The sequence below is a fragment of the Phasianus colchicus genome, chromosome 6 (assembly GCF_987193195.1).
Source record: "Phasianus colchicus chromosome 6, bPhaCol1.hap1.1, whole genome shotgun sequence".
NCBI lineage: Eukaryota > Metazoa > Chordata > Aves > Galliformes > Phasianidae > Phasianus > Phasianus colchicus.
This window is the reverse complement of record NC_143441.1, coordinates 2,287,580-2,314,692: the sequence shown is the minus strand read 5'-3', so window position 1 is coordinate 2,314,692 and position 27,113 is coordinate 2,287,580. Positions and strand designations below refer to the sequence as shown.

General features: G+C 41.5%; 1 protein-coding gene across 3 annotated transcripts in view; it reads left to right on the top strand.

The window, feature by feature from the left end:
- VOPP1 (VOPP1 WW domain binding protein) overlaps window positions 1-27,113 on the top strand; it is a 65,662-nt gene that overhangs the window by 17,610 nt on the left and 20,939 nt on the right. For 2 of the 3 annotated variants that reach the window (XM_090142187.1, XM_090142189.1), the window contains exons 2-3: window positions 4,646-4,717; window positions 22,504-22,562. In XM_090142187.1, coding sequence (XP_089998313.1) covers window positions 4,646-4,717; window positions 22,504-22,562 — 131 coding nt within the window. The remainder of the gene's footprint in view (window positions 1-4,645; window positions 4,718-22,503; window positions 22,563-27,113) is intronic. The other variant, XM_031599377.2, reaches the window with a different exon arrangement.

The window sequence follows — 27,113 nt, the reverse complement described above, 5'->3', positions numbered from 1 at the left end:
CACAGAGACCTGGCAGATTTTGCATTTTATACGTGAGAGCAGCTGGTCTGGCCTCTGCTTTTGCTCTGCCCCTGTGCAGTTATACCCACTTGCCAGGTACAGTGGCTTGACTTTGAAGGTTATACATGTCCCCAGCAGACATCCAGTTACCTTGCTGATAATGTGGAAGTATGAAAAGAAATGTGCCTATCTCATGGCACCCAGCCCTCAGTCCAGGGCAACAGCAAAAATAGTCCTGGGTATGCACCATTTATGTAATATTTGCTAAGTGTGCCTATACAATTGATGTATTGTGTATTTCAAAGTATACAGAAACTGTAGAACTACCAGTTAACCCTCATTTAATGTAAACCAATACCATCTGCCTTAAGAAGTGAAAGCACTGCTGATGTGTTGGTACTTGCAGAGATTCCGAATTCAGTCATGCTGCCTGCCAGAGTAGCTGTACCTGGGTGCATTCCTACAAATGCTAAAACTCTTATCAGGGAGGTCTAGAGTCCTCAGCTTTGCTGAAACTCCTGATACATGGCTTGTGGTTAGGCTTTGCCTAAGCCCTCTGCAAAGGCAGGATATGATTTTGAGAGGTTTAATGCCTGCTTCCCTTCATTCTCCTTCCATGCTGAAAATTCAAATTCAGAAAGCAAAGTTAAAAGATGTCACGATTGTTCTGTCCAGGAAAAGCCTTTAGCATTTCAGACTGTCTGAAGATGTCTATCGAGTACAAGCATTCCCAAAAATGGCTCATCGGCTGGAGCAGTTTAGAAGTGCAATATCAGCTAGCACAAGACAGGTGCCAGGGGAGAGATGCAGATGATCTCGGGGAGGGTGAGGAGGTAGTAAAGGATAAAACTATCCCAAAACGGATAGAGGCTTTTTTTTTTTAATTTTCTTTTTTTTTTTTAATCGTTCAGAATGTTCTAGTTTAGTTGGATGTGCATTAGGCACAAAGAATGCAATTGAGACTTCTACCTGTTCCCCTATAGCCTGGAAAAGCAGTCAGTGCATTGCATAGTCTTCCCTTTTGTCTCCTCACTCTTATAGAGCTGAGTGAACAGCACAACATCATCATCTTTCCCTCTCATCCAAGTTTTGTTTGTTTGCAGCGTTCTGTTTTGCTGTCCTTATGCAACATTTGCCAGTCATCTAGTTGCTTATATCCTTAAATTTATATTTTTCTGTGTATCGCTTGTGTTTAGCAGTCTCTTCTTTAGCAACAATCTTAGAGTTCAAATCTGGTATCTTGATTCCTTGTGCTTTCTCTCTTTGCTTCTTTTTACTTACCTTTGTAGTTGTGGTCTTTTGAAGAATGCTCATCCTTTTGTTTCCTATCTCCTGATGTGTTCTATTGTTTAAAGGAGGTGTTTCTAGCCTATGAAGAATGCCATTACTATGCCAGTTTGATTTTTATTTTACTTTACTTGATTTTTTTTTTTTTTTAAGAGGCAGGATTTTCTTCTTTCTTTGCAGAGCTATTCTGAAATAGGACAAGATTTTTCAGTCAATCATCCTTAGACTTTTGGTGCACTGTAGAATTGTTAATTTCAGTAATCTTTGCCATTTAGTTGTCAGTCTCACATTAGCCCCACAAACATGAGTAAGTATTTCAGTTTAGATTTTAAGAGTTTTTCCTGATGATGTTTCCTTTCCTTTCTTTTAATTTGAATGAACATGCAGAATTGCACTTTGCCATGATAAAACATCTGTATGGTGCAGTGGTATGTGTTTTCTTTTTCTCTCCTGCTAGTGGAAGAACATAGTAGGTCCTTCATTTAGCTGGGTAATACCATAGTTGCAAGCCTTGAAGCTTCACCGAACACAATTGGCTGGACTGAGATTTAAGTGTGAAGAGCTTACTCCAGCAGAAAGATTTGTAAAGTGTGCTGTTGTACCCTGATGGCATATGGGCTAGTTCAGATGGATGCAGAAGCTGTGTGTGTGCATGTGAAGGATCTGTTCATGTCTGTACCAGACTGGGTAAGACCTCATTCTAAAATCTCTGTACTTAGTGGGCTTTTAGAGCTCAATGATGACCAGGGTCTTGTTTGATCCCTTCCATGCATTACCGTCATAGAATCATTAAGGTTGGAAAAGATTACTAAGATCATTCAGTCCAATTGTCTACCCATCACCACCATGCTCACTAAACCATGTCCCTCAGAGCTTCTGAAGGTCCAATAAAAATTACTTTTTGACTTTCTGGGGTGTGCTTGGTGTATCTCAAACATTTGCAGAACCAGGCCATCACCATGACAACCAGTCAGAGGAGGTTATTAGGGAAGTATTGGATCCTGTTCTCTCACGGGATTGTCTTGCTTTGCTGACAACCTGACATTATCTTTCCTGCAAGAAAGTTTTGATAGAAACTTATTTTTCACAAACTTGTTACTGCGACCTTGCTTGTTTATGACTCTGGGACAGTGCACCTGCAAGCCCAGCAGGCACAAAAGCATACTTGAGATGGAACCCAGGGAGTTGTCTTCTTCCTCTTCTTTGTCGTCTTAGTTGTCATTGTTGCTGTTTGCTGGATTGAGAATACGACTGTCAGACTGGTGCGATTCCCCCCCCACCATCCCTTCTCCAGCACTCTTGGCCAACGCTGCAACTCCTCAGAACACACCTTTGAAACAGACCAGTCATCAGTCTTTTCCTGTCTGTGTCTTTGAGTCTTGTTCTTTCACTGTTTTTTTGCTTTTTTCTTGAGTATCTGAAATCTATGACACTTATCCTGAATTATGGATGGGAGGAAGTTGGGCAAGCATTTAACTCCCAGACAGACAAATTGGAAATATATCTAGAAAAAGCCAAAAGCCTTAAATTCAGACAGAGAAAGACTGAAAGGAAACTACCAGGCATGCACTGTTTCTCCACAAAAGAGGAAAATGCACTCAGACATTTCCTGTACTTTTCTGGGGTTGAGTTTCCTAAATTTGACCTCTTGAGTGAGGAGACTAAAGGCTTTGCTAGAATGCCTGAATGGTGGCAAGGGCTGCTACCAGGCAAAGACTTATTTCAAAAATAGACATAATTCTTGGGTATTTACCCTGGAGAAGCCTGCACCTGCTATCCAAAATTTGAATTCTTTTTGGAGGTAACCAAGAGCTTTAAATCAATGCCCAGGAGGAGGCTCAGGTTGCTACTGGATAAGGCAGGACATGCAGGAGTGTTGCTGTGATTTGGGGTTGTCTGTTTGTGAGGATATTTTCTGTTTTCCTTGTTTTTTGTTACAGCTATTTCTGCAGGTGCTTTGTGGCACAGGTTACTTTATTAGTGTCTCTAATATGAAATACAAAAGCTGAACAAAATCCATTTGGTGGTTTTGTTTCCTTCTCTGGAGGGAAACTACTGTCAACTTAGACTTTTAACTTTTTTTCCCTCTCTTTGAAACTGTTCCTTGGTTGTCATGCTTTAGATTTTGCTGTTGCAGTGGGCCGTTAACATTATCTTGTTATCAGTTTTTTTTCCCTTAAATGTAACCTGCTGAATGCTCTGACTTTGTGATCTCTGACTGTGCCCTTAAGCATATGAATGAGGCAAATGGAGCCTAAGAAGGTCTGAATTTCCAATTATAATGAAGTTTCCTGATTTTTTTTATTTCTGAGCCTTTGAATTTTACTTTTGGACCCAAGACTTAGTTTTTCTTTTGTATTTCATTGGTACCCTTGAGTGTTGTGAATTTATAAGCATCGACTGTCTACTGATGTGCTTGGTCTCAATTGTAAGCAGATAAGCTTGAGAAACGACTTAGGAACTGCAGATAGTTATTGTTTTCCAAATTGCGAATTTGTATTGAGAACTTTTTTTTTCCAGCTGTACGTATTAATCACTCTGTGAACTTGATCTAACCAACTGGTGAGCTGACTAATGGTTACAAATGAGAGAGAACAAGCAGGGAGAAATGTTTTGTGTGGACACCCAGTGGTCTACATTGTGTTGTTCTCTTGTCCCTTCTCTGGTTGCTGTAACAGTTTACTCGCCTTTAGCATTCACACCAAATCAAATACCTGCCTCCTGCTCATGTAGCGTTGTGCAAGGTCTGGAACTGGAGCATACTGTTCCGTCATTAAATGAGCAATGTTGAATACTTGGGAAATTATCAACAGCTGCAAGTTCTTCAGCTATTTTTATTTGACTGTGGCTATAATTTTTCTGGTGTGTTTGTACTGAAGTTAGAAGTGAAAATAAAAATAGGACCCCTGAGAGACTGACTTTTTGTTTTTAATTAAAAATAAAAAGGATCGTGCCTAACAAAAGCATCCATAGAACTAATAGCGCAGAAAGCAGCACAGAGATTTAATCAGAATTACATGAGCCTCTTAGTCTGGTTTTGGTATGAATGACTTTGTAGTCACCTGGGCACATGGTTTGGTAACTGGCAACTTCTTCAGGCAGTCTGCTCCACTACAAGCCCTACAGAAAGATTGTCTGTCTTAGTCTTTGTAAAGATTAACAGCAGCAAAGGAATTTTGTTTTATGTTTTGTAGTCTTAGCCTAGATATGTCAAAACCCATGGCAGCTGCTCCTTCAACAGTCTTTGGATGAGGCCCTAAAATCAAACTATGAAATCTTAGGATGATGATGGTAAAACAGTATTTCTCAAATATCCTTGAATAAATAGTCCAGCTAACTCAGATTTTTTTTTTCCCAGGAATTGTGTGCTCATATGTCAGGAGTGATGAGGCAGAGCCAGTGCTTCCAAAGGAAAAGTCAGCGTGAATCTGTGAGTTAGCTGCTTGTTCTGGTCATAAAGGGGTTCAGGTTCTCCATCTGCTCCTTGCTCTAGTATAGGCAGCTCACAGAGTTGTGCTGGGGAGGTGATGTGGGGGAGAATCTAGTATCAAAGGTCACTCTTTGTGCTTTCTGGAGCACTTGAGGTCAGTGTTCTTTCCAAGGAGCTAGGATATTGTCTTGAAATCTGGAACATAGCAAGAAAACAGCTGGAAGGGTCACTGGGAAGAAGAAGAACGAGGTCTTTTCAGTATTGCAATTGAAGATTTAGTGAATACAGAATGAATGGGAGGAAGACCATGCTGAAGCCTTAACTTTTCCACCAGTATAAAAAGATGCTTCTCAGAAGTCTTGCCATTGAACAACAGGAACCAGCAGCAGGTGCAGTGGTGGTTTATTTGCAAAGCAGCTTAGCAATAAATAATCTCCTTTAGCTGAGGAGATGGGAGGTCCAATTCTTCAGCCTTTGTGTGACATGACTCATGTCAAAACATCCATTGCTTAAACTGGACATCAATTTTGAAAAGTACACACTTCTGTGAGAATTCGTAGTCATTATTTTACATGTTGAAAATACATTGTTATATTTCTGCATTTAAGTGGAAATGAGTAAGGGAGGCAGTTTTCTGTTATTCTCAGTTTCCTAAAACGTTAATTACAAACTCAAACCTGTTCCCATTAACACCTGTGCATGTGCTTCACTGCCATGAGTTAGTAATGTGTTTGTTTGTGTTGTTTGTATGTGCAGTGCTACTCACATGCTTCAAAGACTGAATCATAGAATCACAGAAGGGTTTGGTTTGAAAGAGACCTTAAAGACCATCTGGTCCCAGCCCCTCTTGCAGTGGACAAGGTTGTCACCCACTAGACCAGGCTGCCTGGGGCCCCATCCAACCTGGCCTTGAGTACCTCCAGGGATTGGACATCCACAATTCCTCTGAGCAACCTGTGCCAGTACCTCATCACCTCTCCATGCAAAAAAACTTCCCCTAATATCTAATCTAAATCTTCCCCTCTTTTAGTTTAAAATCATTCCCCCTCATCCTGTCACTAAGACTGTGTAAGAAATCAGTCTCCTTCCCATTTATAAGCCCTTTTATAAGTTGAAGCATTGTTTGGTATCTTATGACTTAAGAGTCAATAAACTGAGGTAGAGTTCTTTGAGATGTGGCTTTACTGACGTGAGGTGGCAGAACAGCATTTAAATCATCAGATGCCAAACTGCAGTCAACACACAGGAGGGACTGGATATCATCCTGAGGGACCTGGAGAAGATAGGGAGTACCCTGTGTGAATCTCATGGAGTTCAGCAGGTCCAGGTACGAAGCCCTGTACCTGGGTAGGGTCAGTCCCAAGAACAGGCATGACCAATCAGTGTGTACCAGCAGCCAACTGCATTCTGGATAGCATCAAAAGAAGGGTGATCAACAGGGCAAGGGAGAGAATTGTCCCTTTCTACTCTACCCTTCTGAGGCCTCACCTGTAATACTGTGTCCAGGCCTGGAGCTCCCAGCACAAGAAAGATGTGAAGCTGTTGGACTGGGTCTAGAGAAGTCCTGAAAGAAGGCTGGAGCAACTCTCCTGTGAAGAAAGACTGAAGGATAGGCTGATAGGCTTATTCAGTCTGGAAAAGAGAAGGCTCTGGGGACACCTCATTGCATCTTTCCAGTATCTAAAGGGGCCTACAGGAAAGATGGAGAGGGACTCTTTCTCAAGGAGCGTGTTCCTTATAATGGACAGTGGATAAACTAAAATAGGGAAGATCTAAGTTAAGTATCAGGAGGAAATTCTTTACTCAGAGGGTGATGAGGCACTGGCATAGGTTGCCCAGAGAAGCTGCATGATCCACCCCTGGAACTGTTGAAGGTTAGGTTGGATGAGGCTTGGAGCAACCTGATCTAGTGGAATGTATCTCTGCCCATGGCAGGAGGCTGGGACTAGATGGTCTTTAAGGTCCCTTTTAACTCAAGTCATTTTGTGATTCTAAAAGTGTTCATCTTCTAATTGAAAATGAACAGCATCATGGTAAGAGCGAGCCGAGGCTGAGCAGCCTGTCCATGGTGGAATGGCAGGCTTTTTCTCTCATAAATTAAAGACTAAGCACAATAAAAAATGTAGATGTGGTTGTTGGATTTTGTTTGTTTGTTTGTTTGCCTTGCAATGCATGATGATGATACCAGGATTTCCATATTCCTTCAGATGGCTAGAATGAGGACCCACAGCTAATTCATGGTGTCGTGCTTGTCTCTGTCAGGAGGGCTCCTAGTCTGAAGCCTTTTAAGCTGAAGGTGGAAACTGCTACCTCGTAGAGGAGAAATGCAGCTAGTTGGCAGCACCACACATCTGTTACGGTATAAAAATGACTATGACACTGAAATCTGCTGCTTTTCATCAGTAGCCTTCACAAAATGCTCTCAATCCAATATATTGGTCCTCCTACTACATGGCATTCAGAGTCTGCCTTTGTGTTTGGTTTCTGACCTCTGATGTGAGCAGCCTGTTTGGAAAAGTGAAGAAGCCTTGACTGCAGCTTGGAACTTGTGCCATTTGTTCCAATTACCCTTTTTTTTCCACTGCCTGTCAGTTTTGTTTCTGAGGAGCAGAAAGGAGGAGAGGAAGTAGACTGACTGAGATCTGAAATTGTTCTGTAAAATCCACATCCTGAAAGTGTCACTTGTGGGGTCACTGGAGATTGTTAAGCATGATTCTGATCTGATTCTTCGCTTGTTACCTGTTAACTCTAGCCGGCATATACACAGGTGAAGAAGAACAAGCCCTAAATTTTATAGTTTCTTCTTTTCTCATTCCCTGACTTAAATGAGGAAAGAAGTGAAAGATGATATGTTGAGAGACTGCCATAGTAGATAATACATATCAGAAATAAGAATTTATTTCTTTCTCATATGACATTCTAGTCTCTGATTGCCGTCTCCCCTTCCTTCCTGTCTACTTTTTCTTCTCCTTATTTCTTCTCCTTATTCACAGGCCTTGTCTTCACTTCTCATCTTGCTTGCTGGCTTTGGCACTTGAATTTCTTGTTTGCTTCTCTGCTCACATGTTACTCCTGGTTTACTTCTTTCTCCCATCTATGAGTTTACATTTTTGGCTACAGAATAAATGGTAATTTTCTTGCACAATACTGTTTATCGTGATGCTGCCTTAGTGCCCTCATTTTGTGGTCTGAAGTGCACCCTGTAGTGCATGGAGGAGTGAAGAGATGCAGAGAACCAAAGTGTGACCCATGAAAACAGAAGCACTACCCTTGATGCCTTGGGAGCTTCCCACTGCTTTCACAGGGATTTAATTTTCTCTAGAAGTTAGATTTACAGTGACAACATTGACCAACTTTGCAAGTGCATCTGTACTTTGTTCTGAGTGCTATTGAAGTTCTCTACACTTTCAGTTCAGTTGAATAATTTTTAGCTACTAGGTTTATGAATTAAACATGTATGACCATATCTCGTGCTATTATCCATCCATAGCAGTACCTCTAGGCTGAAATCTTGAACTTTTTTGGAATGTAGATGACATGTTAATGGAGCGCTGATGTTTCATTTATACTTCATCTCACTCTTGCAGTTATCAGTTGCAGAGTGTCTCTAAGGAGCATTCGGATACTCTTTGTGAGGAAAATAATCTTAGTAAAGAGATTTGTGTTATCTGTGTAGTGTGTATGAAAGAGAGGGAAGTTCACTGCAACATCCTCACTTTTTTTGAGTCTCATCAAGTAACCTTTCCCCCTTCATGAATGTATTTCGTTAAATGCAAGCTGAAGAGCTTAACATCAAGCAAACCACAGACCATCAGAGTGGTTACCAGAGGTCCAATAGTGATTGCTAGAATTGCATTGTAACTGCTACCAGAGAAAGCCAAAAGCTTGATTTGGTCCAAGAAAACTCAAGTGTGTATGGGGGTGAGATTCTAGGGCAAAGAGCATGCACTAGTTGAACAGGTGAGAAGTCATGTAAAAAGTTCTCACCATCCAACATAGCCTTCATCAAGCTGTGAAGTGTGTGGAGAGAGTTAAACTGCAGGATGAGCCAAGATGTGATTGTGACACCAAGAGATTTTTTGAATTTGTCTGGTTTTCAGCATCCAGTACCTGCAAGAAGATGGAGAATATACTGCAGGTTCCAGAGTTTAGGTGGGTTTTTTTGCTTGTTTGTTTCCCTCCGTTGTTGCTCCTCCCCCACCCCCCACTTTCTTCCAGGGAGTTGTTTTAAATGCGGAAAAACTCAGATGATCACTCACTCTGAGGAAATAATGCTGTTAAAAAGTGCCGAATGCTATTGTGCTTTTGATTTAATTGAAGAGATTTGTCAATACTTTTACTGGATTATATTGAAATTTGACAAATTGGGACACTAGAAATTATTGTTAAAGTACGTTCAGGCTTCTAGTAGAAGAAAAGCAGATACGTCTTATGTAGGAAGTTAGTTCATTTTGAAAATTGCCTTGCCATTAGTAGGTAGGCACTGTTCCCTGCCAGAAGGAGTTAAGCAGTCTTTTCACCGGAAGTACTCCAAGGACAGATGCATAGTATTTCTTCTGTTCAAATAAGAAGTAAGGTACAGCTGTTGGATTGTGTTTGTACTGGAATTTGATAATAATATACTGTCACTATGGTAGTGACAGTCGAAGCAGGAGTTAGTTTATGTTCTTAGTTTAATTTAAAAGGCATTGATGTTTCGGTCTCCTTGGTGAGTGTCTATGCGAAAGGCACAGTAAAGCATCTCTCTGAAAGCTTGAATTTACTTGTTAAGCAAATACAAATTATACTAGGTCAAACTCTTCTGCTGGTTTTCTTTGAGGAAAGTTTTGCCCTGAAAAAGAGATGTTCGCTAACAATTATTAGAAACCTTAACAGAATATGTGCAAGAAGAGAGGCTTGATTATTAACACTGATTAACCCAAATCCGTGAATTCCCTCCAGCGTTCTAGGAACTGAATCCTGAAACAGAATTTTTTCTGCGTTGCAACATGGAGATGACTGTGTTTTACCCTTCAACTAACACAGCCCTGTTTTCTGAGATATCAAATGTGAAGTTGGTCAGGTATTCAAGGCTGTTACTGTTTGAGGATTTGTGTGTGTGTTTGTTTATTCAAAGTAGTTAGTAGTTGGTCCAAGAAAACTTAAGTTTCCTTTAGAACTCTTTCTGTCGTTAAGGCAGATTGAACGTGCATCACAAATCAGACATCTATGTTTTTTGTTTTTCTTTGGGGAGACTGAGACAGCTTGTGAGCATGTGAATGCCACAATAACAGTGACTGTTAATGAAGCACCTGTAGGTAAGCATCTGATAGCAGGGCTTACAATTCACTGCTATGCAGGTGGAAGCTGACCAAGAGCAAAGCCTCCCCAGCAGAATATTGAAGTAGATTTTTCTACTCAAGTTTCTTAAAAAACTGCTTTCCTTATATAAAAATGCCTGCAAGGTAACCTCTTTAATCTTAACTGTATTCAGGTGCTCATTTGCTTAATACATGCATGATGTATGTAATTTACTTTAGAATGAACAGGTGCTTATACCAATAATATAGCATTAAGCATGAGGGGTTTCTGGGATAAGCACTTGAAAGTGAGAATTTGCCTTGGCCTTGCATACTTTACAGGAGAGCAACACTTACCTGATATTTCAGTATTACAAAGTTTCAGCCTTGCGAACCCTACAGGGAAATAGCACTTAAATGGTATCTCATTATTACCAGTTTCTTTTGTTCCCTGCACTGAGTGTGCAGTTGGCCATGAACTCTGTATCTTGTTTCTTGGGACTGAGGCGTTGTTACTTTCAGTGATTCAGGTATTTTTGGACTTCAAAGTAGAAAGGATTTTGATCCAGTATTTGCAGTTTTGAAATAAATATCTCAAAGCCTTGAAGCGAAAAGTCCATGTTGAATGTTTATTAACCAATGTTAATACTTGGTTTTCCAAAAATTGCGTGTAAGAAGGGACTGAGGAATGTGTGCATCAGTGGATTAAATGTCATGAATGAGAGAGTGGTGGGAAGAGGAGCTGGGTCCTGTCAGCTCTTGCTGTGGAAAAAGCGAACGTGCAGGGGATGCATAATACAATCAGAACAAAGCCCATCAACTCCCAGGGCAACTTCCCTGGGTTGTCATAGCCATAAAAGAGATGTGCTCTCCTGCAGTCTCTGATGGCCTGTCATCATTTAACTAACCAGCATCTGTAGCACACTTCCGTTACTGCCTCAATCTTGTCCACTCTGCGAATGACTGAGAAAATTGAACTCTGAATCCATCTTTTTATACTCAGTCTTTCCTTGCTTTACCTTTATTATTACAGAAGATGAAAGATGCCCCCCTAGGAATTTCAGTACAAGGCAATTTACAGGTTGTTTTCATTTTGGGGATGGTAAATTGTAAGAATAAAATGTACATAGGAAATAGTCAAAAGTGCCAATTCAGTGTGAACTGAAGGGACTTGAACTGTAGCATGGATTTAGATTGAAAAATAAAATAGAGAGTGGAAGCTAAATCTAAACTTTCCTCTGAATAAAATTTAAGCAGTACAAGTTCCTGAGAGAAGTATGTTCCTAGGGTTAGGACTGGAGATGAAGCAAGCCATCCCGTCCTAAGCTGAAGGAAAATGTGTTAGATGCAGGTATCTGATGGTTAAACTGAATGCATTATCTACATTCATTAGTCTTAAAGATAAGATTGCTGTATGATGAAATATATCTGGGAAAAACAAACAAACAAATAAATAAAAACCCTAACAACTGGTTTGCTTTGGTTTTAAAGAGACTGAGGGTAGATATCCTCACTCTTGGCATGTCTTACTTTCAGTTCCTGAGAAATAGATCCTTTTCCTCTTCCCAAAATCTTCCTTTGCGGGCTGTTTTGTAACATGACTTATAACTTGTTCTGTAGCTAAAGAATGCAAATAACAACCTTGCTTTTATTTCTCATGCATGTATAAAAGGAAGCATAATAACTGCAGAGATTAATTCAATTCTGGAGCTGTGGAAGCTGCCCACTACCATTTGCAATAGATCAACTTCTAGGGGAGTTGGGGAAATCATAGAATCATAGAATGGCTTGGGTTGGAAGAAACCTCAAGGATCATCAAATTCCAATCCCCTTGCTGCAGGCAGGGTTGCCAATCACTAGATCAGGTACTAGATCAGGTTGCCCAGGGCCCCATTCAACCTGGCCTTGAGCAAGTCCAGGGATGGGGCATCCACAATCTCTCTTGGCAACCTGTTCCAGCACGTCCCACCACCTTCTCAGTGAAAAAAAACCCTCATATCTAATCTACATCTCTCTTCCTTTTTAAAGTTTTAAACCATTCCCCTTTGTCCTGTCATTATCAACCCATGCAAAAAGTTGATTTCCCTCCTGTTTATAATCTCCCTTTAAATATCAGAAGGCTGTTGTGAGGTCTCCTTGCAGGCCCTCTTCTTCAGACAGAACAAGTCCATCTCCATTAGCTTGTTTTCATAGGAGAGGTGCTCCATCCCTCTGATCATCTAAGTGGCCCTCCTCAAGACCCTCTTCCAAAAACTCAACATCTTTTCTGTGCTGGGGACCCCAGACTTTGAAGCAGTACTCCACTTGGGGCCTCATGAGGGCAGAATAGATATTATATGTTTTCTTCTATTTGGAACAGAAAAGGCTACCACTTCCCCCCTTGAAGTTGTGAGATTCCAGTGTGATGTTGAATTTTTTTTGCTTTTCTTAAGTGAAAATGCTTTCAAAATGTGGTATATCTCGTGCTTTTTTACAGATTAGAACTTCATTTGTAAGGTCAGTTCTATCAGGAGGGTTTAGCCCCCCTGAGCTTTTATGCATGTGCAAGTCAGTGGATGTAGAAATAGGAAAACAAAGCAAGTCCTGGTATAGAGGATCTCTTGACACTTTTTGTCTTGACATCCTGACGTCCAAGTCGGATATTTCATGTTGCTACAGTAAGTGTCATAACTGATTTTGCAGACAGTTTGAAAAAGACTCAGCACGATTATTCCATTCAATTATCATTCCTTGCTTCAGTTCCCAGGCGGCCTTTTGCCAGGTGCTGTCCCCGGTGCTGAAGACTTCTTTGCCTTTCTTCCTCATTACTATTTTTTCTCCCTAAGTCACTTATGAAATGATTATATTCAGATGAGACTGTATTATTCTAGGACTGAAGTGCATTTGCAATTTGCTGCATAATGAACAACAAAAAAAGTCAGACTCCTGAAATGAAATTTAATGTGAGGGATATTTATATTTCTTTTGTGGGAAAGGTTAATCGATCTAAATGTAAAGTGGCGTTTTTTGATGGGAGACTGTCTAGTGCTAAACACACATGCATTTTATGCAAAAAATACAATGATTAATGCATGTATTCTAAGCAGTAGAAGAACTAACAAATTAGCTTATTGTGCTGAAATTTTACTGTTGCAAAGTACAGACTGAAGAAGTTGCTTCTATTAAGAATTCTTTTTGGAAAATATTCCTTTTTTTCTCAGAGGACAGAAAAAACTCCTGAAAAATAGGAAAATTTATTCTTTATGCAGTGACTTTGGGTTTTGAATAAACAACTATATATCTGGTGTAGTATCTGTTCTGTTCAGTGCTACATAAAGTAGAAAGTGAAGGACAGAGAAGTCAGCATCCTATTATACACAACTTTTCCTTCTGTATTCTCATTAGCTTAGGAGATAAAAATAACTTATTGTAATCCTGATTTTTGGAGTGAGTTGCTTTGTCTCGAGTCAGAAGTGGATTTCTTGCAATCGCAAGTGACCTGGCTTGCAAGCTCAGTTTCTTAGAGTAGATTGGAGATGGCTACTTTTACTCTCATCTGTAAGCACTACCAGGGAAAAAGTAGGGATGAATTTTGATGGATTCAGACAAGGCTAAATCAGAATGTATTTTCTGTACTAAATTGTTTTCACCTTTACTCTTCACTTCTAGTATGTACTCTAATGGATGACATTTTGCTCTTTTTATTGGCTGTGGGAGAGCAGTATGTTCATATTGTCTTTGTAAATCCAATCTTTCAAACTCAACATGGAGAAGGCTCTCTGATTTTAGTGCACTGTATCTAATGAGAAGCTTGTATCTCTTCTTTCAGCTCTTGTCTAGGCACTGAAATGGATAGTATTCTGAAAACTGATAAAATTCTAAAGGTCAAATCTTATAAAGCATTGTGATTCCTATTCAATAGTGGACCTTCTAGAACCAATTATTTATTCTGGAGCCACACTGTAAACAGCCCTGTCCTTTGGGCTCCATTGAACAGCTGCCAAGTGATGTGACCAGTAAACCTGCAGAAGTTTAGAGCAAGTGGCTCCTGTGACAAATCTTGTGCAATGCAGGCAGAAGGCAATAGGCTGCCCAGAGAGGTTGCTCCCTGGAGATGTTCAAGGCCAGGTAGGATGGGGCCCTGGGCAGCCTGGTCTAGTATTAAATGTGGAGGTTGGTGACCCTGCCTGTGGGAAGGGGGGGGGGGGGGTGGAGCTTGATGATCCTTGAGGTCCCTTCCAACCCGGGCCATTCTGTGATTCTGTAATTCAGGCAAAGCTGTTTGTGTGTCAGATGCAATGGGGATATGTGTTCACGAATGTCTTGTCCTTCCCACTTCCTCAGTGACTGGTTTTGGTCTGGCTGTGTGGAAAACAGAGTTCTCACTATATGCTGGAACAGGAAATTCTTTTGTAACAACATTTGATGTGATGCTCAGAACCGATGATGTCTTCTTCCATGTCTTAGATGCTTTTATTTCTTTCTTCCTGTTCATATACAAATGAATTAATCCTAGCAAAACTGCAGAGACTGTAGCCATATAGAGAATGAGGTTTGGATCACCTGGCCCCTATTAGTGCACAGCACGTACCCAGCTGAATGGGAGGCAGCAGCTCACTGATGTGCCATGCTAGAACACTGTGAGCCATTCCTGTCCTATCAGGATGGCAGGTCACTCTCTTAAATTTCTACTTTTTTTTTCCAGAATGTATCTATTTTGTTTATTTCAACCCTTAAGGGAAATGGTGTGTAGCATCTTTCTCTGGTTAAAAAGAAGGAAAGGTGCCCTCAGCGACTCGGAGCTGATACAATTTCATTCACTAAGATCAATAGCAGACCTGTGCCTTTTGCAGAATCTGGCTTTGAGCAGATGTTACCAGCCCAGCCTGAGCATTCCTTCAGAATACAGATGGTCATCATCCCACCCTGCCCTTCACAAACATGTCTGTCAATAGCAAGCTGCTTTTTTTCATTGCTGCCTGTCACAAAAATTGATTGTACTTGTATTGCAAAGTATTTACTATCTACAAATAAGACTGTAATTGTTCTTGCATTGTTATAATTTAAATCTCCAATGAAAGCAAAGTGCGTAAATCCACTGCTCCCTTGATTGCAAAGACTAATTAATTGACCCATTCTCTTTTTATTGTCCTGTGAACAGAGAGATAATTATGTACAGTTTAGAGGATATTTCTGCAAGCCCTTCAAAGCATAACTAATGATTTGTGGAACACTTTCCGACATTCAGTGAGCAGTCTACCTCCACATCATGTGCATGCTTGTATGCTCACACTCTGTATTTTATAGTGTGATCAAAGCCAATTTTTGCTTCATGTTTTAGTAACTTTTCTTTTTCATTGTTCTTACTAGCAGCAGCAGCATTTGCAATTTCAATCTATGGCAGAAAGCACATTTCCTTTCTTAGAGAAAATGTGAATGAATGTTGAAGCCACAGAAAAGCATGGCTTGCAGCTTCTGTTGCTGCAGTCTATCAGAAAAAAACAGGCTACAAGAAATGCTGATTTATTAAAATATATAAATGAATAAATAAGTCTTATGTTTTTTTCTCTTCAAATACACAATCTTAAGGCAGGTTTTCAAGCATCTGGCTAATTCATATGCCTTTAATTCTCCAAAAATTACGTATGCACACCCAATTAGGCCTGTCTCATTCATTTAAAAATTGACACGCTGGGTTGTTTTTATATTTTATAGCAGTCCCAAATTGCTAAAAAGCATAGGAGGAGGAATTTTATAAGCAAAATGTGCTGAGTTCTTCTGGAAAAGTGGATAGCTTCCACAGAGCTGTACCTACGTCCAATTTAAAAAACATAGACACACTTGTTTTGCTATTAGTGAATGGGTAAATGGTCTTTTCAGAGAAAATGTTGTAAAATTCTGAGGTGGCAGGAGGTTGCAGAGTGGGCACCAAGCCTGCTGTCTGAGTTCCCTTCCAGTTGCAGTAATAAGACTGATCTTCCATTTATATGTGTGTGAACTGGAATTGATTGCTGCCAGCTGAGGTTTCCTGCCTTCTCTCTGACAACTGCACAGGCACAAGACTGCAAAGACTGAGTGAGGATCAGAGCCCAGTGCTGGGGGCAGATGTCTCCCATGAGCCTGCACAGCTTGCCAGAATATTTGTACTTAGCATGAGACTGGTGATCACAGTCTCCTTCAGAGGATGTATGTGGGATAGGAGAAACTAATCTGTATCCAAACTACTCTCTTCATCTCTCTGGTTAGCTAAGGAGATTGAGATCCTTAGAGGCACCACCAGTGTCGTCATCTTATTATCAGTGAATTCCTGTGAGGTCTGCTAACTAGCAATAGAGACTGTGGTTAGTAGCCTACTGCTTTATGTTGGGATTTGCTTATCAATGTTGCCATGGAGATCAGGAGGAGTTCTAAATGCAGGAGCTGCAGCACTTGGTCCTATAAATGTAATACGTACCAGATTCTGCCCTGCTGCTTACATTTGAGGTCTGCTTGTTTGTTTTCCTCATTCTTGTGTAGGAGAGCTGAAGAGCTTCCGTGCATTATTCATATTGTTGTGGTATTAAAAAACGCAGAATCAGGATTGGTGCCTACTGTTCTAGGTCCCATATAGAAACAAGGTCTGAGCACCAGATTTTTTAGCATGCATATCTAAGCCCTGTAAGCTAGAATGAAATATTTGCAAAAACGTCCATTTCTGTGATAGCAGTAAGCATATTCTCTGTCTGAAACAGGTAATTCAAAACAAGAGGCAGAAATGAATTTTTTACAATTTGGAAGATGTGGAAAGGAGGAATCTTCCCAGTTTGTTTTAGAAATTGAAAGGTGGGTAGGAGGGCAGCAGAATGAGTACTGAATGCAAACACCTTCTTTACGTTTGTAAAAGGTATGCGGGCTCCATGAGCTTAGAAACATTGCTGAGAAAACATCAATTAAAATAGTTTAGACTGACAAAGGCTTTGATGATGTTGAGGTAAACAGTGAATCATGTTCATTCATTAGCAGGAAGAAAAACATTTTGCAGTGTATGTTCCAGACTGGGCACTGGACTGAAATGAGCTTCCCAAGAGCATGACTGGGATTTCAGCCAGGGCTTGCTGCTTTGCAACTTTCAAAGGAAAAGAGCCAAAGTGTTTTGCCCTGTATCAGCAGCAGGCCTGCTGAATTTGCAATGGATATGTGTTTGCAGAGTGATGCCAAGAGAAACTTGTACTTCTGAATTCAGAGTAAGAGGAAGCAGCATGCTGATAATGAGATTCAGAAGAAAACTTTCAGAAATTGGAAGCTTAGAAGGGGTGGGATAATAGAGGGGAATAAAACAAATTTTCCAGTGATGGGCCCCGTGCTCTACCATTGTCAAACAGAGGGAGGTAATTTAAGAGAAGAGGAGGAGTAGAAACAGGCCCCAGCTCAGTATCACAGGCAATCCCCATCCCAGGTTCTCCTTTCTAATAGGTTTTGAAGCTCTGGAACTTGAGGGAGAGGTGAGTGAGGATGCAGTGGGAGGTTCACCCACAAGGTTGTCTAGGGCTGCCTTTGCCTAGAAGGAAAGAAGGGTGATTGTCATAGGTAACTCCTTTCTGAGAGGAACAGAAGGCCCTATATGTCAGCCAGAGCCTATCCATATGGAAGTGTGCTGCCTCCCTGGAGCCCGGGTCTGGGATATTTCTAGGAAACCTCCTAGTCTGATTCACCCCTCTGATCATTATCCTTTCTTGATAATTCAGGCTGGCAGCAATGAGGTCACTGAGAGAAGCCTGAGGACTACCAAAAAGGACTTCAGGGGACTGGGGTGGTTAGGGGACGGAGTGGGTCGTATTTTCCTCTATCCATTCAGTGACAGGGGGGCATACTGAATTGAGCAGGAAAACACTTCTCATAAATACATGGCTGAGAAGCTGGTGCAATTGCAAGAATTCAGGTGTTTTTGACCATGGGTTGATTAGACCCTGACCTGATGGCTACTGATGGTTCTTACCTTTCTTAAAAGGGGGAAATGGATCTTAGCCCAGGAGATGTCAGGGCTCGTTGAGGGTCTTTAAATTAAATATGAAGGGGGAAGAGGATAAAACCGGTCCTGCTAGAAATAATCCTAGGGGAATGATGACAGACTGGGGAGTGAGGCAGGGGGCTCAACTGAAGTGCATCTACACCAATACAGCCTGCATAGGCAAGAAATAGGAGGAGCTGTAAGCCATTGTGTGGCAGACAAACTTAATTGCCATCATGGAAACATGGTGGGATCACTTCCACAGCTGGTGTGCTGCAGTGAATGAATATATGCTCTTCAGAAGGGACAGGCAAAGAGGGAGGAATAGTGATGTCACTCTCTATGTTAAAGAGTACTTCAGCGTTGTTGAGCCCAGCAGCTGGCAGAGTTTGCGTGATTGCCAGCCCTTGTTCTCATGGGGGGGCTTCAACTTCCCTGATTTTTGCTGGAAATACAACACAGCACAGAAGAAGCAGTCTAGGAGGTTTCTGGAGTGTATGGAAGGCAGAGGTGGTAGGAGAGCCTAGTAGGGGAGGTGCCCTGCTTGACCTGCTGTTCACAAACAGAGGACTGGTGGGAGATGAGGAGGCTGGGAGCTGTCTTGGACAGAGTGACCATGAAATGCAAGAGTTCTCAGTTCTTGGTGAAGTTAGGAAGGGGGACAGCAAATCTGCTGCCTTGGACTTCCAGAGGTTGGATTTTTCAGGACTCTGGTAAGAAGGTCCCTTGGGTCCTGAAGGGTAAAAGCATCCAGGAAGGCTGGTTGTTCCTCAGGAAGGAAGTCTTAAAGGTGCAAGAGCTGACTATCCCACTGTGCCACAAGATGAGCCAGTGGGAAAGAATCATGAACAGGGAGATTTTTCTGAGGCTCCAGGAGAAAAAGAAAATCTACTTCTTGTGGAAGAAGGGATAGGCAACTTGGGGAGAGTACAAATAAGTTGTTAGGGTGTGCAGGGAGAAAATTAGAAAGGTAAAAGCCCAGCTTGAACTCAACTTGGCCTCTGGGATAAAAGAGAAGCAGCAGCTTTTTTACAAATATATTAACAGTAAAAGGATGGCTAAAGAGAATCTCTGTCCTTTACTGGATGCATTGGGGAACGTGACCACTGAGGATAAGGAAAAGGCTGAGGTTCTCAATGCCTTCTGTCTTTAAAAGTCAGACCAGCTATCCTTGAGATACTCTGCCCCCTGACCTGGACGTCTCAGATAGGGAGCAGAATAAACCCTGTGCTATTCGGGTGGAAACAGTTAGAGACCTACTGCTCTGGACTGCCACAAGTCTATGGGGCCAGATGGGATTCACCCAAATGTGCTGAGGGAGCTGACAGATGTGACTGCCACGCTGCTTTCCATCATCGATCAGTGTTCCTGATAACCAGAGAGGTCCCAGAGGCCTGGAGGCTTGCCAGCGTGACTCCCATCTAAAGAAGGGCCATAAGGAGGATCTGGGGAACTGCAGGCCTGTCAGCCTTACTTTGGTGCCAGGAAAGGTTATGGAGCAGATTGTCTTGAGGGAGATCACAGTGCGTGTGCTGGGCAACTGGAGGATCAAGCCCAGCCAACATGGGTTCATGAAAGGCAGGTCCTGCTTGACCAACCTGATTTCCTTCTGTGATCAAGAAACCTGCCTGGTAGATGAAGGAATCATAGGATCACAAGGTTGGAAAAGACCTGCAAGATCATCTAGTCCAACCATCCTCATATCACCATTACTACCACTAAGCTACTAAACCATATCTTAGCACATCATCCAGATGCCTCTTGAACACTGCCAGGAACAGTGACTCCACCACCTCCCTGGTCAGGCCATTCCAGTGCTTGACCACTCTTTGAGAGAAAAATATTTTCCTTATATCTCATCTAAATCTCTCCTGGAGCAACTTGTGGCCATAAAAGGGAAAGGCTGTTGAGTATTCTACCTAGATTTCAGCAAAGCCTTTGACACTGTCTCCCATGGTATTCTCCTGGAGAAGCTGGCAACTCATGGCTTAGACAAGTACGATCTTTGCTGCGTAAATAAATGGCTGGATGGCCATACCCAGAGAGTGGTGGTGAATGGAATTAAATCCAGCTGTTGACCAGCCATGAGTGGTGCTCCCCAGGGGTGAGTATTGGTGCCTGTCCTGTTCAGTATCCTTATCGATGATGAATGAGGGGATTGAGTGCACCCTCAGTATGTTTGCAGACAACACCAATCTGGCCGGAACTGTTGATCTTCCTTGGGGGTAGGAAGTTCCTACAGAGGGATCTGGATAGGCTAGATAGCTGGGGTGAGGACAATGGGATGAAATTCAACAAGACCAAGTGCCCAGTCCTGCACTTTGTTCCCAATACCCCCAGGCAACATTTCAGGCTTGGGGCAGCATAGCTGGAAGACTGTGGAAGAAATGGACCTGGGGATGTTGGCTGACGTTTGGCTGAACATGAGCCAGCAGTGTGCCCAGGTGGCCAAGAAGGCCAATGGCATCCTGGCTTATATCAGAAATAGTGTTGCCAGCAGGAGCAGGGAAGTCATCATCCCTCTGCACTCGGCACTGGTGAGGCCACACCTTGAGTACTGTGTTCAGTTTTGGGGCCCTCAATATAAGAAAGACAGCGAGGCTCTGAAGCATGTTCAGAGAAGGTCACCAAAGCTGGTGAGAGGTCTGGAGCACTAGTCTTATGAAGAGCAGCTGAGGGAGCTGGGAGTGTCTAGTCTGGAGAAGAGGAGGCTCAGGACAGACCTCAATGCACTCTATGCTTCCTGAAGGGAGGTTGCAGTAAGGTGGTGGTCTGCCTATTCACTCACATAATGATAAGACTAGAGGGAATGGCCTCAAGTTGTGCCAGGGGAGATTCAGGTTGGAAGGTAGGAAATTTCTCTGAAAGAGTGGTCAGGTGCTGGAATGAGCTGCCCAGGGAGGTGGTGGAGACACCATCCCTGAAGATGTGGAAGAAATGTTTAGATGTTGTACTGAAGGACATTATTTAGTGGGAATTATTGGTGATAGGTGAACAGTTGGACTGGATGATCTTAGAGGTCTTTTCCGAACTTGGTGATTTTGTGATTCTATGAAATTTGAAGACAGCTCTCTGAACACCAGCATCTCCAACAGAAACCACGGAGCCCTCCTACAAATCCCCTGCATTCATTGCACCATAGATTTGAGAAGGGAACAAGGTTTTCCCCGAAGGAAAAAGTTCTAGTTCTTCCATTAGAACCAAAGGCATGCTTCTTGGAACTGGTGGGAGCCTGTCATAGGATTAGTGGTCAGACCTGATCATACACATATGAATTCTCTTCTCCTACTCCCCTCCTCTGTACTAGTCTTAACAATTTAATCCATAGCAATTTGTCTTGAGGGGCTGTAATTGATCCATCTGTGATTTAGCTCATCAAATGCTCATTAAATAGCTTATAGCCTTTTTTATTCACGAGGAGTAAGAATCAGAGATCTAAAACCACTTAATCTTAACTGCATTCACTTAGTATTCTGGGATTCAGGGAGGCTAGTAAACTTACATGAGTTATTATCTAAAGGTGAGCTGCCAAGTGAACAGGAAGAACGATCCAAGTGCTGCTGATCTGCAAGTGCTCTCTGACCTTGGGTGTCAGGTGTGAGCAGCGTGGAGAATTATTGTTAAAATCCCAGAAGAGATTTCTTGCTGCTCTATGGAGGTGTCCCAGAATCCCCAGTCTGTATATGATCAGATAATGCAGTTTGTGGTGGAGCTTCTGGAACTGCACCATTTTATGCTAGCACTGTCAGCAGGATATGCAGAAGTATTTTCTGCCTTGTATATATAGTTTGGGCTTGACAGTTGTTTTTCTTTTTTAAGCATCACTATTGTTCTTAGCTGCTGTCTGTACTCCAGCGGTGCCTGTAGTGATACGCATTTTTCACGTCACCTGCACCATCCCCTCCCCCTGAGAAAATGCCTGTCACCATCCCTTAGCAAGGATATGCTGGCAATTTGCAAAAGACAACAATGTCCCTGAACAGCAGAAAGCAGTTTCCTTTCCCAGGTTATTTAATGAACACTTGAAACATTTCCAAGATGTAGGAAGGTGAAGTGGGATCTCTGTTTTGTTCCTTTCCAAGCTTGGCTCCGCATGTGGAGAATTCCTTGAAGATGGACAATTTCCTGTATTTCACTATGCAATCTTATGCCTTGCATCTTCAAACTCAGTGTATGATGGAGATCTCTTAAGTGACTACAGCCACAGTGAGCTCTTAAATTCTCCATATTCTTTTAAGGGACCACTTTATCAAGCAATGCATGCAGTGCACAGAATCTATTAACTATAGTCATGAATCCTGTTAACCTTTGAGGCCCCATAGACAAAGCCCACTGTGAAGGATCTGAACCTGAATGGGGCATGTCACAGTTCAGATTAACTGAATTCCCAGATATATGTTTTAAGATTGCAAAGTCTTTGGGAAAAGACACCTTTTCAAATTGCTCAAAATAACAGTATTTATAAACACTCAGTGTTTGTGTGTTTATAATTGCACCTTGTTCTGTGTAAATATTAATAAGGTATTTTTCTTTCTTTGTAGTGTACAGAGGCCAAAAAGCATTGCTGGTACTTTGAAGGGTTATATCCTACCTATTATATGTAAGTAGTCATCACTTTCCTTTTTGTGTTTTCTAGTGAACAAGAGGTAACTAGATTCTTTCAGCTCTTAGAATGTTATTCTTTCATGGATTACACTTTTTCCATAACTTTTCTGAGACCTTCTCCCCATCTAATTTAAAAATGAATGTGCAAGAAATTTTATTTCCCCACTTTCCCCATCTATTCTTATTTTTATTTCCCCTCCAGTTATTAAAAAAAGAAAAAAAAAAAGTATACATACAGATTCGGATGATCTTTCCAGTTGAAAAGAAAATGTTGGATATTAAACAGCTCTCTTTTCAGAATGATGAAAGGAAACATAAGTGGAGCTGTGTGAGGACAGTTCTCTCTTTGTTTTGAACAAGGGAAGGTAATCAAGCCGCATACCAAAAGTATCTTTGTCCCTATGGTAATACTGTTGCTTAATTTATGGATTTGAGATGAGTTATTATCTGTGGCATTAACTGTCATTTTGATGGGTGGCATCTATATTCACATCAGGTTTGGGTGTTAACCAAATGCCAATGAACTGTAGGTGCATGATTGAGGGTCCTTCTAAATGGCAGTTTTTTGTTTTAAATTGCTCACAGCAACAATAAAGAGGTGGACGAAATGTATGAGTGGGCGGTTATTGTTCTTGTGTACTTGGGGGCAGAAAGGAGATAAATGCACTAGACTTTGGGTTATGTAACTTTATAATTGCAAACATCTTTTAAACCTAAGTTAAAAAAAAAATAAATGGGGTGCCGAGTAGGTAGCAGCAACAGGTCATTGTTACCTGGGCAAATTCTCCTCCGCTCACAGGTAGGAAATTACTGTAATCCTGATCTCCCCAGGAACCTTCCTCCTTTTTCTTCTCCACCTCCACTTCATCTGCCAGAAGCAGGAGAGAAACGCTAGAAACAAAAAACAGCCAGGAGGCCAGGCAAGAAACAAAGCTCCCTGAAAGACTGAACCACTGTGTGGTTTAATTATCTGTGATGCTGAATATTAACTGATGAGGAAGTGTTTTTGCCTGCAGTTTGCTGTCTATTTTTCATCTGATTGAAATGTTGAGAATGGTCCAAACTGTATATACAAGGCATAAAATGTTTCTGCATAAATGGTTGGATAGAACATATGAGTGAATTTAACTGCACACAGCTTTGAAGATGGGAAGGAAGAAAGTTGTGAATTAAACAGAGAACTGAGAAAGGGATTATATATATGTATATATATATATATATGGTTGTTAGAAAGAATTGCATGATTTGAGAGATTTTATTTTGTTTTTTAGCGTGGAGAGAAATCTGTTGTATATTGGCTATGTCAGGCCAGTCAAAAGAATGCAAACTGTAGTTATGTTTGTTGTGATAGTTACTACATGTTGGGAAATATTTTTTACTCTGATAGGCTTGCTCAACTATCTTAATCCCAAAAAGAGCCAGAGGAGAGCCTTTAGCTTTCTTTATTGAAATAAAGAGAGAGACTACTGGGGGCATTTCTCTGTAGGCATGTCTCTCAACCCATCAGAGGTTGCAGACTCTTTTTTATCCCTCTTCCTGAATACATTGTTCCTTTTCCTTTCTTCATTGGCTGAAGTACTTGGAGGTGACAGACTTCCTGATTTGCCTAATATATGTTCCCCCTTGTAGGTGACCACTCTGTGCATCATACATTGCATGCGCAATTAACTTTGTGCCACCCAGGACAGAGAAGTTAATTGGCCTATTAAGCCTGTGCAGTAAGTTTAAAATTCCTAAGTTCAGGTTATTGATTGACCTTTGTAACTGAAGCCTTATTTGGTGAGAGTTTACAGACATCAAACAGAGAAGAATTTGTAAGCCTGTGCACAACTTGTCTGCATGGACAAGTTTGCAAGCCTCTTCTATCTCATTACAACACCCTGTTTTCCAAGGTATTGCATAAAGGTGTGACACTGTCCAGTGCTGGACAGTTTAAGTAAATGGAAAAAGGAAGGGGAAAGTGGCGGGATGTGTGTGCTCAGTGATTATTGTGATGGTGATGAGGATCTTATTCATGCCATTATTATTATTGTGATTATGAGTTTAAGTGAGGAAGAAGAAACTCTAAAGAAAGGCGGTAAAGATTTGGAGATGATAAAGCTCAGAGGGTAGATGAGGGTAAATTTGGAAGGAAGCAGGGAGAGGCTATTCGAGTGTATATAAACCCTGTAGGGTTAAAGGGAGAACTGGCACCAAAACTATAGGGAATCAATGCCTGGAATTTCCTGATTTGTTACTTCAGTTTCATTTCTTGCTGGATAGGATCCCTTGCTGTCTTTCCTACCTGTGCTGTCTTTACACGTCTGCATTGTGAAGGAGAAACACAACACCAATCTTAGTGTCCTAGGACAGTGCCCCATTGCTTTGGCATTTGTTTTACCCATGACTGAGTTAAGTCAACTCACTCATGCCACAGAAACTGGAATTTTATCAATGCTCATAAGTGCTGGTGGGGCCAGACTCTTTTCAGTAGAGCGCAGCGACAGTACAAGGGCAGCACAAATGAACACACAAAAGTTCCATGAGAGCATTGAGAAAGATCTTGTTTACTTTGAGTGTGGCAGTGCACACACAAGGTGCCCAGACAGGTTGTGGAGTTTCCTTCTCTGGAGATTCATTACACATCTGGACGCTTACTTGTGTAACTTACTATAGGGAGCCTACTTTAGCAGGGGGGTTTGAACAAGATGATCTCCAGAGGTGCTTTCTTACTCCAGTGATTCTGTGATGCTTCTCTCACATTCTCTAAACTTTTCTACATTTTCTGTGTGAATCTGTTTGCTTAAAATATAGCTTATTTCAGAGTGGAAACTATCATGAAAACTTGCAAGGATTTTTAGAGACACATTGCTGTCTGGCTGTTGATAAAGTGAATTTCCAAGAGAATTCTTAATTTACTTCTCTAACCAAACCAACTGGTTGTCTGAGTCATGAGATATTGTCACTTAGTTACTTTTGTTTTACTTTAGCAAAATATTTATTTCTAAGACCAGGAAAAGTAAGTAAGTATAAAATAAACTCAGAAAAATCAATCAGTCAAAAATTCACACCTGTGCTGAAAAAAATTAGATCATACTTCTACATGTTGAGATGCACTGAAGGCAATTCAGAATTGAAGCTGTCATGGTTTTATGATTTTGATTATTGGTATTCCACACCATAACATCATATAGTGCACTGGGAGTAAAAGAGTTAATGGTCCAGTTCCATGCATCTGTCTGGAAGAAAAGAATTACGTTCCCCAGAACACTTTGTGTTCAGAGACAAGATATAACCCTTGGCAAGGTCACAAGACCCTCCCTTTCTTTTTTTTTTGTCTCTCTTCCCTGCTGCTCAACCCAACAGCACGCATCGCCTCAGCACTAGTGTAAGGCCTACAACTTTCAGATTGTGAATGTACACAAATGTACCCTGTGTATTGCAGGGTGAAGTGTGTTCCAGATAGGGCTGACTGTTCCCTTAGATCTTCATGGTTTATTTTTCCTCCTGTTGTTACCTACCTTTGCATCTGAGCATTTAACAAAGTGATAAATTCCAGGTGCTTGGTTCTGCATTGCTCTAAACCTTTCCTTTCCAGACTTGGTGGCATTCTAATAAAGCAGCATAAATGTTTCTGAGTGTAAGTACGTGTCCAGAGATATGGAAATACCATGGGTCATGTTTCTGGGTCAGTGAGGTAGTCACATGCAGTAAGGAGTATGGGTAACTTAGAGGGAGAAAAGAATTTTGGTATTATCCAGCATAGTTTTAAGATTATTTCAAATCATCCTGTTGAATAATGGCGTGTTGAAGTTCTTAATGATGTGATATGCTAAGAGAATAGTCAGGAAAAGTGGGAGAGGTTCTCAGGATATCTCCAGTCCAACCTCCTGCTCAGAACAGGTCAGACTGGATTTCTCAGGGCTTTATCCAGTTGGGTCTTGGAAAAATTCCAAGGAAAGAGATGGCACAAACTCTCTGGACAGTATGCTCTCTTGCTTGACCATCCTCATGGTAGATACATTTTTTTGCTGCATATCAAGTCAGAACCTCCTTTGTTTCAGTTTATATCCATTATCTGTGTCCCACACTGCACCACCAGGAAGAGCCTGACTCCATCTTCTCAGTAACCTCCTGGGTCCTGACAGGTTGCTCTTGGGTCTCTTTGAAGCCATTTTTTCCTACAAGGAAAACAAGTTCAAGTTCCTCAGCCTCCTCACAGAACAGGTGAGGCCTCTGAGCCTCTTTGTGGCCCTCTGCTAAGCTTACTGCAGTTGATCAATGTTATTCTTTATACCAGAGCTGCAAAGTCAAATATAGTATTTTAGATACGGTCCAGCAAGTGTTTGGTGAAAGATGATAATTACTTTGCTTGATTAACTCACTAGGCTTCAGTTGGCCTTTATTGCTGCCATGGCACACTCCTGGCTTGTGTTTAGCTTGCATTTAACATGACCCCAAGGGCCTTTCCAGCAGAGCTGCTCTGTGCAAGATGTTTGTCCTTCTCACAGGCAAAGCTTTTGCATTTGTCTTTGTTCTTTTTTATGAGGTTCCTCTCAGGCTGTTG